Here is a 12,576-nt window from a genome sequence, read left to right as displayed (position 1 = left end):
AAATTGTAATTTTCTTAACGCTGAATTTATCCCTTATAGCATGAGTATCGCACTGCTGTGAGCTTTTGATATCAAAGGAAAATCACATTTACAACATTATATCTGATCTATCAGTACTCGAGTTTCCATATTAGGCAGTCAAAAACAATCTTTTCATATAGTTAGACTCCAAGTCTCGATGTCAAAATAGTGGTATGTAAATTATGATCTGCTTTTGTTTCATGGGAACCAATATAGCATCCTTAACAATAGGGACCATAAAATGACAGTGAAGAATTTTTGGACCTTCATACTTCAGTCTATGCCAGATTTCTCAACCTTGGCTCTGCTGACATTTTAGGCCAGGTATCTCTTTGTTGTGGGGGCTGTTCTGTGCATTGTGAGATGCTTAGCAGCATCGTTGGCCTCTACCCACTAGATGTCTGTAGAATCTGCACTCTTACCACCTCACCCCCATCGTGACGATCAAAATTATCTCCAGATGTTACCTAATGTCCCTGGGGGCACAAAATCACCCCAGCTGAGGACTACTGGTCTGTGCATTTACCACATTTACAGCTTTTCTTGACCTTAAGTACAAGCAGTGGCATCAATAAAAAATCTAATAAAATGATGCCACCTTCTCTCTGGAGACTTTCCCTGATCAGGCTCCTCAATTGCTCTCCAGTCACTTTTCACCTGCTTTTTCACTTTTCACTTTTCATCCAGCTTCCCTCCATCTTTCTTAATTCCATCTCATATTTTCATTTACTCCTCCTTTATAAATTTCAATGAAAATAAGATTTGCCGGAATTGAAAATAAGTTATCTTGCATTTCACCTTCCTGTTTTTGTACACACTCTGGTGGAAAGTACCTCATCTAAAGCAAGAGTTGAACCATTCTCTCTGATGTCTTTCTACAATCACAGAAATGAATTTCCTCTGTGACTCTGTACTGCCTGAGTCACTCATTTTATTTACTCGGGATCAAAAATGCTTCCATTTGTGAGTAAGTTTTAAAAGTAATGGAAAGAGATCCCTTTGGTTGAGCTTCACTGCATGATCAACAAAGCCCACCATCACTTTCATCTTCATATGACAGATACAGAACAGCCAGGCTTACATTGTTCTCAATAGGTTTCTCCTAGGTATATGCTATCTCTTAAGTAGGGTGAGAGAGCCTACGTGGTTCAGGAGATACACATTGAAGAGTATATGGACACAGGCTATTCCCCTTGCTTGTGTGAGTACAATTCCAGAAACATGGACTCCGTCCCGGCAAGTTCTGGGCTCTTGCAGATTGTGAGTTGCTTGATTCCCAGGGCTGTGCCCTTCGCCCCCAAATACTATGCACACGCTTGGTAAGACTCATTTCAGTTCAGTTCAGTTCAGTCGCTCAGTCGTGTCCAACTCTTTTCGACCCCATGAATCGCAGCACGCCAGGCCTCCCTGTCCATCACCATCTCCCGGAGTTCACTCAGACTCATGTCCATCGAGTCCATGATGCCATCCAGCCATCTCATCCTTGGTCGTCCCCGTCTCCTCCTGCCCCCAATCCCTCCCAGCATCAGAGTCTTTTCCAATGAGTCAACTTTTCGCATGAGGTGTCCAAAGTGCTGGAGTTTCAGCTTTAGCATTATTCCTCCCAAAGAAATCCCAGGGCTGATCTCCTTCAGAATGGACTGGTTGGATCTCGTTGCAGTCCAAGGGACCCTCAAGACTCATTAGGAAGGTACATATGTAAGCTAGTAACAAACCCATTTGTGATGAATCTGGACCGTTTATCAGTTTCTCAATGGAGTTGAACTGTGTTTGTGAATGTTTCTGATTTTTTACACTTATCTCTGTTAGGCCGCCCCTCAGCACCCTGGACTGGACAGATCATTGTCACTGAGGAAGAACCAACAGGTAAAAGCTACATTTCCCCCTGATAGTATTGCCAATGTTCGGCCATGCGGTTTAGCTATTGTGGAAGGTATGGTGTATATTATTTAAGATGTTTTGGAAAAAACGTACTGAAGTATTTGGAGATCATGAAGTAACACAATGTTAGAGAATCACTTTTTTTTTTTTAAGATTTATTATGGTACAATGACATGGACCAAACTGCATGTCTGTAAAACGTACAATGTGATAAATTTTACATGTGTGAATACCTGTGAAATCACCAATGTGATCAAAATAATGAACATATCTACCACCCCTTAAATTTCCTCATGCCCCTTCCTCATCTCCCCGCTATCACTTATCTGCTTTCTGTCACTGTTGTTTATGTTGTTCACAATTTTAAGTAAATGGAATCCTACTAATTTTTGCCTGATTGCCTTCACTGAGCATAATGATATTTATCCATGTTGACGTATATATCAGTTCATTCCAATTTATTTATACCTTCTCGTTTGAAAGCCTCTGTGAACCTCTCTGGTAAGTGTTTTTGTGGATATACCCTTTCATTTCTCTTGGATAAATACCTAGGGGCTGAATGCACAGGTCATCTGATAAATATCTGTTTAATTTTTTAAGAAATTGCCAGCGCTTTTCCAAAATGATGGTACGTTTTACATTCCCATCAGCAGCAGTTGAGAGTTCCAGCTGCTGCTCACTGTCCCAGTACTTGGTATGGTCAGTCTTTTTAATTATAGCCATTCTAGTCAGCGTATATTGGTGTTTTATGTCACACTGGCATTTCATAGTAGGTGCATAGTGGTCTTAATTTGCACTTCCCGAGTAATGCTGAGCATCTTTTCATGTGTGTATTTGCCGTTTTTGCATCCTATTTGACATCTTTGCCATATCCAAGTTCACTCAGATATTCTTTCTTTTTTTCTGGAAATGTCACAGCATCAGCTCTTACACTGTTATCTTTCAATTTATGATACATTTCAAATTAATTATTTCTATATTGTGTGGATTAAGGGTCTAAGTGTTATTATTTTGCATATGGTGATCCAATTATTTCAGCAACATCTGTTGAAAAGATTATCCTTTTCCCATTGAATTGCCTTAGCACTATTGTCCAAGTCAATTGATTGCATATTTGTGGATCTGTTTTTGAATCTTTGTTTGTTAATTTTATTTTCTTTATACTAGTACCACTCTGTCTTGAACTGTAGCTTTTATAAGCTTCTTATTTTTCTTTCTTTTGTTTTAGCTTCATAGTTTTGCAATCAGGTAATATAAGACCTCTAGTCATTTTTTCCCCAAGTTGCTTTGACTACTCTAAGTCTTTGCATTTCCATGTAGAATTTAAAATTAGATTATCAATTTTTAAGAAAAAGTCTGCTAGGATTTCTATTGAATCTTTTATTTTTCATTTGTTTCTATCTACTTACTCTCTCCAACTAAATGATAGACTTATTGCTTGTAGTTTTGTAGACATTTTGCTTGTAGTTTTGTCAGGTTTTGTTTCATATATTTTGAGACTCTGCTACTAGGTTCATAGGCATTTTTATTATTATATCCTCTTATGCACTGACCACTTTATTATCAGAAAATCACTCCTTTTATCCATGGTAACGCATTTTTGCTTAGAAATATGCTTTATCTGATATGAACATGACCATTTCAGCTTTCTTTTGATGTGTTTAGCATGACATATGATATCTGTCCTTTTCCTTTGTGTTTTTGTATGTAAATCACATTTCTTGTAGGCATCATATCCTTGGGTCTGGTTCTTTAAGGCAAACTAGTAATCTTCACCTTTTAATTGGGATATTTGAACAATTTACATATCATTGTGATTATTGATATGACTGGATTTAAATCTAACATCTTGCTATTTGTTTTTTATCCATTCCATCTATTTGTTCCTTTTTCCTCTTTTCTTTTGGATTTGAATATTTTTATTTCATTTTTTCTATATTATCCTATTAGCTATAATTATTTATTTTGATGCTATTTTGATGATTATGTATTTAATATCTTGGAATTTTTTCAGTATAATTAACATCTGATCACACCCTATTTTCAAGTAATATTACACTGCTTCACATGCAGTATAGGTCCTACAATACAATTCCATTTTCCTGAGTGCGTGTCCCTCAAGCTTCCCTGTTGTTTTTCAGAGGGTGTTGTTCCCGGGCCCCCCACTGACCTCTCTGTCATTGAGGCCACGCAGAGCTATGTGGTGCTGAGCTGGAAGCCCCCCCGCCAGCGTGGCCATGAAGGCATCCTGTATTTTATAGAAAAGGTGAGACTCTGGGAGCAGCATCATTATCTCTGGCACTTCTTCAACATTTCTTTAAAGAAGTAGAGATTAAGTTTCTGTTGTGTCCTGAACTTTAAAAACTCTTATAAACTGTTACCTGTTTCCACAGAAAAATGTGTTTCCCAGAATTTTGCCTGAAAGTTCAGGGGATTTATGGATCCCTAGAGAAGGCAATGGCACCCCACTCCAGTACTCTTGCCTGGAAAATCCACGGATGGAGGACCCTGGTAGGCTGCAGTCCATGGAGTTGCTAAGAGTCAGACACCACTGAGCGACCTCACTTTCACTTTTCTCTTTCATGAATTGGAGAAGGAAATGGCAACCCACTCCAGTATTTTTGCCTGGAGAATCCCAGGGATGAGGGAGCCTGATGGGCTGCCATCTATGGGGGTCGCACAGAGTCGGACATGACTGAAGCGACTTAGCAGCAAGGGTCACCCATGGACTCCTAAGAGGTCCACAGACCCCAACTCTTAGCCCCTCCAAGAAGAGAAACATTCCTGGAACTGTAGATGGCCTCTGCAACACTGTGTTGCAGTGCTTTCTCACCGCTTTTCCCATCTCCCTTGCTCTGCTGTTGTGGTTTAGTTGCTCACTCGTGTCTGACTCTTTTAGGCCCCATGGACTGTAGCCTTCCAGACTCCTCTGTCCATGAGATTTCTCAGGCAAAAATATTGGAGTGGGTTGCCATTTCCTTCCCCAGGGGATCTTCTTGACCCAGGAATCAAACTCACATATGCTGCATATGTGAGCCGCCAGAAAGTTCATCAAAGAACTATAGGTCTAGGCAAATACCTGTAAGTTAGGTAACAACATAAAATCTATATTCACCTGTCTTTCTGGCCCTTTAGTTATTTCTAACCAGCAGCTCTTGAGAACATTATATTGGAGGCAAAAACACAGGGTCTGTGGTTTTCCTTTATTAACAATTTTATTCATGAGGACATTTGGCTCATGGGGGGCATGCCTCACTTCCTTCCTATCCCTAGAGGTGAATAAAAATAAGAGGTTCATTTCTTCAACATGCCAATATGGACATCTTCAAAGAAAGTCTGATTTTACCAAAATAATGCTTAATTTTTATGTTTTATCAATTTTTACATTTTCTACACATTAGCCTCAAATGAAATATAACTTGAGTATCATTCTTGATTAAAAATTTTTTTCTTTCTTTCTCTCTTTTTTTTTTAATAGAGGGCAAGTCAAGAGTGATAAACATTCACTTCTTAGAGTATTTAATATGCATTCCTCCAGTGATTCATTTTGAAATGCTCCACACAAAGATAGTTCTGAATAAGCTCTGTGGCTGTAATTACCGTCTTTCTTATAATAATGACACAGGAACAGCCTACTCCTGAGGCCTTTCTTTGAGATGAGTCAACTTTGGCTTCTGTTAAGCATCTCCTCTGGTCACATAAACTCAAATTTCTGCATGAAAGTCTGTAGCTTCTCCAGACCTAAATACCTGAATCTGATTAAAAATTTGAGTGTTCTTCTACCAGTGAGCCAGAAGGGACCTTTGTGAGTACAGCATGGATAAAGAGGTCTGCACAGGCCCTGCCAACATACAAGGTCTAGGATGTGCCAGAGGAGCAGCACACTTGCAGAAACCTGGGGCACGTTTACAGAAAAGCCATCCAGATGAGTGCCAGACTGTGGTCCAGAGCCAAGTCTCAAATTCTCATTTAAAAAAAAAATTTATTTATTTGGGTCTTTTTTGCTGGGCCAGACTTTTGCTAGTCACAGAGAGTAGGGGCTACTCTCCAACTGTGGTGTGTGGACTTCTCCTTGCAGTGGCTTTTCTTGTTGTAGAGCACGGACTCTAGGGCACACAGGCTTCAGTAGATGTGGCATACCAGCTTAGCTGCCCCATGGCATGTGGGATCTTCCAGGACCAGCGATCAACCCATGTCTCCTGCATTGGCAGGCGGATTTTTAACCACTGGCCTACCTGTGCTTAGTCTCTCAGTTGTGTCTGACTCTCTGTGACCCTTTAGACTGTAGCCCACCGGGCTTCTCTGTCCATGGGATTTTTCAGGCAAGAATAAGGACCACCAGGGAAGTCCTCAAATTATTTCTGATGAACCACTTCTAAACCGTTGACTTTTCACAAGGGAAATGTTCCCATGCTCTCTTCCCATGACAAGTTTCCATCCGCAGGATGTTCAAGCCCACAGCAGTGCTGCCTCTCTGGTTATCCCTGTGCTTGCTCTTCTTCAAGGAACCTTTTACCTGGGATTTGCACGCACATTAAGCATGAACTTGCCTGTCATGGTGATGGGCTTACAAGCAGTTATGCCATGTCTGTGAGCCCTGAGACAGTTGATATTGAGGGGAATTAGATAAATCAAGTTCCATTGCTCTCAACCCCTCTGTCCTACTGTGTTCTTTTCAGTCCCCAGAGTTTTCCTCAGATGTCTTATGTTTTCAGCGCTTTCCAATTTCCCCTTTCAGAAGTCCGGTCAAGTCAGAGACAAGAATTGTATGACTTGGTAGCTCTGTTTCTACCAAAGGAACGAAAACAACTGATGTTTACCGAGGACCAGGCACTGTTTTCCAAATGAGGCAGTGGTAAAAGGATCTGCCTGCCAGTGCAGAAGACACCGGAGACACTGGTTCAGTCCTTGGGTCCGGAAGATCCCCTGGAGGAGGAAATGGCAACCCACTCCAGTGTTCATGCCTGGGAAATCCCATGGACAGAGGAGCCCTGGTGGGCTACAGTCCATAGGGTCACGAAGAGTCAGGTACGACTGATCAGCTGAGCACACACATGCAGGCACTGTTCTAAGCTCTACATATGTTAGCTCCCTTCATTCTTCCAGGAACCCTATGAAGGAAATACTTTTATTTTTATTGCATCTGCTTTGTAGATGAGGAAACGGGCATAGATGGGGTATATAATTTGCCCCAGATCACACAACTAGTAAGAGACAGAGCTAGGATTTGAACCTAAGTGGTCTGACTCAGGTCCATATATCCAAGTTTTACACACTGCTGCCTTCCAACCTTCCCACGCCTAAGTCTCCTCTCAAAAGCTTGGATAATAGGGACTTCCCTGGTGGTCCAGCGGTTGAGATTTCACCTTCCAATGCAGGGTGTGTGGGTTTGATCCCTGGTTGGGGCGCTAAGATCTCACGTCCCTCGCAGCCAGAAAACCAAAACATAAAACAGAAGCAGTGTTGTAACAAATTCAATAAAGGCTTTAAAAATGGTCCACATCAAAAAAAAAAATCTTAAACTTCAATAATCACATATGTATGCCAAAAATGAATCAAAGTCATAAACTAAACAATAAAAGTCTGGGAGGATTCTATTCCTCAGTGGGTAGCAGAGCGACTTAAAGGGGAATTTACTCTCTCTGCCTCCCACATACAGCAGACACATTATCATAAAAGGTACTGCAAGGGATGTCAGTGGTTACCTCATCAAATTTGCCTATTTTACAGACGTTGACACTCATGTGACTGTCCCAGGACCACATTGCTCACTGTTACCAAAGCAAGGACCTGAAGCAATGCCTCTGGGTCCTTTTCATCATACCATATTGCCTCTCATTTCAACTAAATGAAGGTTATGCTAAGTGATGTACTAAGAAACTTATTGTCCCCTAAAGTTATCATCCTTGACAGCTGGTCAGTCTATCACAGGTTTGGATTTCTGGAAAAATCTCTTGAAACCACTCAGACGTTCTGTGGCAAAGTCACTTCTGCTTTGTCCATATTCTAAAAAAGAAAAAAAATTCTTTATCTTTCACTAACTTCATACATCTAGAATTCAGAAAAATTAATTCATTCAGGAAAAAAAAATCATTGATTATCTACTATGTGCCAGATGACAGTTCCAGGCTCTGGGGTATAGCAGTGAACAAGATATCTTCCTGAGCTCATTTCATTGGAATTTACATTCCAACAATGGAGACGACAAACAAATAGTTTAATTTCAAGTGTTGTTGATAAGTTTCTTGGTGAAAAATAAAGCAAGGGAATGGAAGTAAGGAATAGAGAGAGATGGGGAAGGAGCAAATAACCTTTGCAGGTCAGTGATGGGATGGCAGTGATCAAGAAGGTGATATGTGAGCACAGACCTGCATGCTGTTATGAGTCATTATATAAAACACAATAAAAATAACTCAGGTCATAACAATATAATGGAAATGTAAGTATCTAAGATAGCATATTAAACTTAATTACATACCCTAAAAATGCATCTTACACCAATTTTTGTGTCCTGTTGTGCTTAATTGTGTCTCACTCTGCAACCCCATGGACTATAGCCCGCCAAGCTCCTCTGTCCATGGAATTTTCCAGCAACAATACTGGAATGGGTTGCCATTTCCTATTCCAGGGCATCTTCCCAACCTAGGGATCAAACCCGCATCTACGGCATTGGCAGGCAGATTCTTTACCACTGTACCAACTGGAAAGCCCGTCTGACCCCAAACTATCATCTAAATGAAGTAAGGACTTTTGTAAGTAGACCAATGGCCTTATTTAGTTAAGAAAAGAAGTGGAATATCAAGGCATCATATTTGTCCAACAATACAGCTGTATTTGATTGAGGTAATCCTGTGGACTTGAGATGTTTCATCCCCCACTTCCTCCAAATCTCTTTTCCAGACCAACTTGCATGACAGGTAGTAGTTTGTTGGCAGATAAATGAACTTCGAGGTGCCTTAGAGTTCTTCAGTTTATTCTTTCTGTGCCTTCAATGACCTCACTGTTCTGGCTGCAGTGTGAAGCGGGAACTGAAAACTGGCAGCGGGTGAACACAGAGCTCCCTGTGAAATCTCCCCGCTTCGCTCTGTTCGACTTGGCTGAGGGGAAATCCTACCGTTTCCGAGTCCGCTGTTCCAATTCGGCTGGAGTTGGTGAGCCATCAGAGGCAACGGAAGTGACCGTGGTTGGTGACAAGCTTGGTAAGTGTAGAGTTTGCTTGAGCTGCTGTAAACTTATTTGACTTCAATTCGAGAGAAAATTCAAAAGCAAGAATCGTACTGAAATACATATATGTTCAAAAGTAAAAATGGTGACAGCTTTTTTCATATTTTAAATTTAACTGATGACTGTGCTTGGCTGATATGTTAAAAAGAACTTAATGTGTGTGTGTTAGTTGCTCAGTCATGTCCGACTCTTTGCGATCCTGTGGACTTCCTCTGTCCATGGGATTCTCCAGGCAAGAACACTGGAGTGGGTTATCACTTTCTTCTCCAGGGGATCTTCCTGACCGAGGGATCGAACCCAGGTCTCCTACATTGAGGCAGATTCTTTACCATCTGAGCTACCAGGGAAGCACCCCCTCCTCCAAAAAAAACTTTATAATTATGAATGATTATGAAAGTACATTTCTTCAGGAGTTTCAACAGTATTGCTAGTGTACTTTTTTCCTGGAGGGGATTGGTATGTTCATCGGTGTTTAGTTTTTCATTATGCTCCCAAACTAGCATATTTAAAACATTTTCTGCTCTAACGAATATAAAGAACTGTGTGTCTGACGTGGTTACTAGTATAATATTTATATATGCATGTTCATGTTTCTGCATATGTGATAGGAATGAAGTTTTAAAGCCACCTTGAACGTGACCATCATTTTCTTCTTTCCTCAGACATCCCCAAGCCTCCGAGCAATATCATCCCAAGCAGAAACACAGACACATCAGTGGTCGTTACATGGGAGGAACCCAAAGATGCTAAAGAGCTGGTCGGGTACTACATAGAGTCAAGCATTGTTGGCTCTGGCAAGTGGGAACCTTGCAACAACAACCCTGTGAAGGGCACGAGGTAACCGCACTATGTCAGGAAGTGGGACTGGGGTTCTGGCGCTGGAGTCACAGGGGCTGCAGAGAAGAAATGCAGCCATGGACCCAAACAGCAGCACAAACATCCAGCGCAGGGAGATTATTGAAAACATTATGCTCTGAGTATCCAAATGAATTCAAAATTGAATGTGTCTATGGCCATACATTTGAAGAAAGGATTACTAGTGACATTAAACACTTGGAAACCCACAATGGCAGCTATGATAAGCGGTCATTTCATAGCTCTTTTCTGATTCTTGCACTTTATACTGTATATCCTTTGAAACCTTTTGTTCACTTTTAATATCCAACGTGATACTAGATTCCAAGGAATCTAGGCTCTAGTAAACAAAAATTATCCAGACATTTTTTTTTAAATTCAAGTATAAGTAATCTACAACACTATGTTAGTTCCAGGTGCACAACATAGTGATTCAGTGTTTCTATACATTACCAAATGATCTCCACAATAAGTCTAAGTACCCACTGCCACCATTGCGAAGCTATTACAGTATTATTGACTATATTCCCCAGGCTATACATATCATCCCCATGACTTATTTTTTAACTGGAAGTTTGTACCTCTTAATCCTCTTCACCTATTTCATCAACCCCCAACCCTGTTCCCCTCTGGCAACCACCTGTTTGTCCTCTGTATCTAAGAGTCTGTTTCTCTTTTGTTCTGTTTGTTCATTTGCTTTGCTTTTTAGATTCCACATATAAGTGAAATGAAGTCATACAGTATTTGTCTTCTTCTATTTGACTCACTTCGCTTAGCATAATCCCTTTTGGGTTCATCCGTGCTGTAAATGACAAGCCTCCATTCCTTTCTATGGTTGAGTAATACTCCATTGTGTGTACATGCCACATGTCCTTTATCCATTATCAGTGAAAACTTAGGTTGCTTTTATATCTTGGCTACTGTCAGTAATGCTGCAGTTGAACATAGGGACACGTGTATCTTTTCAAATTGGTGCTTCTGTTTTCTTCAGAAAAATACCCAGAAGTGGAACTGCTAGATGGTATGGTAGTTCTGTTTTTAATATTTTGAGGAACCTCCATGCTCTTTTCCATATACCAGTTTACATCCCACCAACAATGAGCATTCCCTCTCCTCCACATCCTTGCCAAAACTATTTGTTTCTTGTCTTTTTGAGGATATTCATCCTGACAGGTGTGAGGTGATAGCTCATTGTGGTTCTGATTTGCATTTCCCTTACGGTTACTGATGTTAAGCATCTTTTCATGTTGACCCTCTGTATGTCTTCTTCAGGAAAATGTCTATTCAGACATTTTCTGAAAAATGTCTGCCCATTTTTTAATTGGGTTGTTTGGGAAGGGTTTGATATTAAGTTTTATGAATTATTTGTATATTTTGGGTATTAACCCCATATTAGATGTATCATTTGCTCATATCTCCTTCCATTCAGTAAGTAGCCTTTTTGCTTTGTTGATAGTTTACTTTGCTGTGCAAAACCTTTTTCATTTGCTGTAGTCCCATTTGTTTACTTTTCCTTTTGCTTTCCTTGCTGAGGAGACAAATCCAAAGAAATGCTGTAAGACCAGGGTCTAAAGGTATATGGCCTATGCTCTCTTATAGAACTTTCATGGTCTCAGGTCCTGCATTTAAGTCTAATCCATTTTGAGATTATTTTTGTGTATGATGTCAGAAAATAGTCCAGTTTGCTTTTTGCTCATGTAGCTGTCCTGTGTCATTAATGATGCCAGCATTTTAAATGAGTAGAAAAAAGTATTGGTATTGTATGAGTTTTGAACATCAGTATGGTAAATCCAGTGCTGAGGAGATATACACACACCAAAATAAAGACATTCAGAATACTTAGTGATCTTGTATCTAGTTCTAATGTAAGGAGGGTTTTTTTTTTCCTTGCTTTTGAATATTTTGCCAACCAGATTTGTAAACTGATGACGAATTCTGGCCTACACCCAAATTCTGAGCCTCCTTTGCTTTAGGAGATTTCAGGGGAGAATTCCCCCACCCCATTGTCAAGCAGGTTTGTTAGGCAGCTTCTGGCGTGGCCAATTCTATTCCAAGGACCCCATAGGTCGAGTCATTCCTTTGCAGAACACTAGAGAATGAAGACAAACCAGTTAGTGGGAGAAGGCAGTATGCTTTGCAAGAGATTCATTTAACCTGTTTGTGCATTTCATGTTTACTCTGAGTTTCCTACATTTTCCAAGGACTGTTTAGAAACTTCCATGGCAAGTAGGCATTGACTGCCTTTCCACAAATGGAGGGGAGCTGCTCAAGGACTGACACCATTTGTTACCTATTCTCAAAACCTAGCTCAGTGTCTGGAATACTGAAGTGCTTGGTAAATGTTTACTGAACTGAGCTGGCCTACACTATGGCTGCCTGTATTAAATATTTCAACTTGCTGATAGTGGCAGAGTCATAAGCAGGCAGTAATTTCCTCTACTTACAGTCCTTAGGATGGATTAGAATGTTACTGTGATTCATGAAACAGGTTGTTTTTATAGCCCTGGTAACTATTAAGAAAGTGAGGTTGTTTTATGTGTGAAACTGCCCATGGATTCACACCTCATTACTGAACCTTAAAATGTACATGACAAT

At 40.4% G+C, this 12,576-nt stretch overlaps 1 protein-coding gene across 2 annotated transcripts in view; it reads left to right on the top strand.

The window, feature by feature from the left end:
- Positions 1 to 12,576, top strand: part of MYOM1 (myomesin 1) — a 119,219-nt gene that overhangs the window by 52,236 nt on the left and 54,407 nt on the right. For both annotated transcript variants that reach the window (XM_018039756.1, XM_018039757.1), the window contains exons 13-16: positions 1,831 to 1,887; positions 4,044 to 4,168; positions 8,918 to 9,101; positions 9,789 to 9,963. In XM_018039756.1, the coding sequence (XP_017895245.1) occupies positions 1,831 to 1,887; positions 4,044 to 4,168; positions 8,918 to 9,101; positions 9,789 to 9,963 (541 nt within the window). The remainder of the gene's footprint in view (positions 1 to 1,830; positions 1,888 to 4,043; positions 4,169 to 8,917; positions 9,102 to 9,788; positions 9,964 to 12,576) is intronic.

This window comes from Capra hircus, chromosome 24 (genome assembly GCF_001704415.2).
Source record: "Capra hircus breed San Clemente chromosome 24, ASM170441v1, whole genome shotgun sequence".
In the NCBI taxonomy this organism is placed as follows: Eukaryota; Metazoa; Chordata; class Mammalia; order Artiodactyla; family Bovidae; genus Capra; species Capra hircus.
Note: the sequence above shows the minus strand (reverse complement) of the source record. Positions and strands in the feature narration are given on the sequence as shown.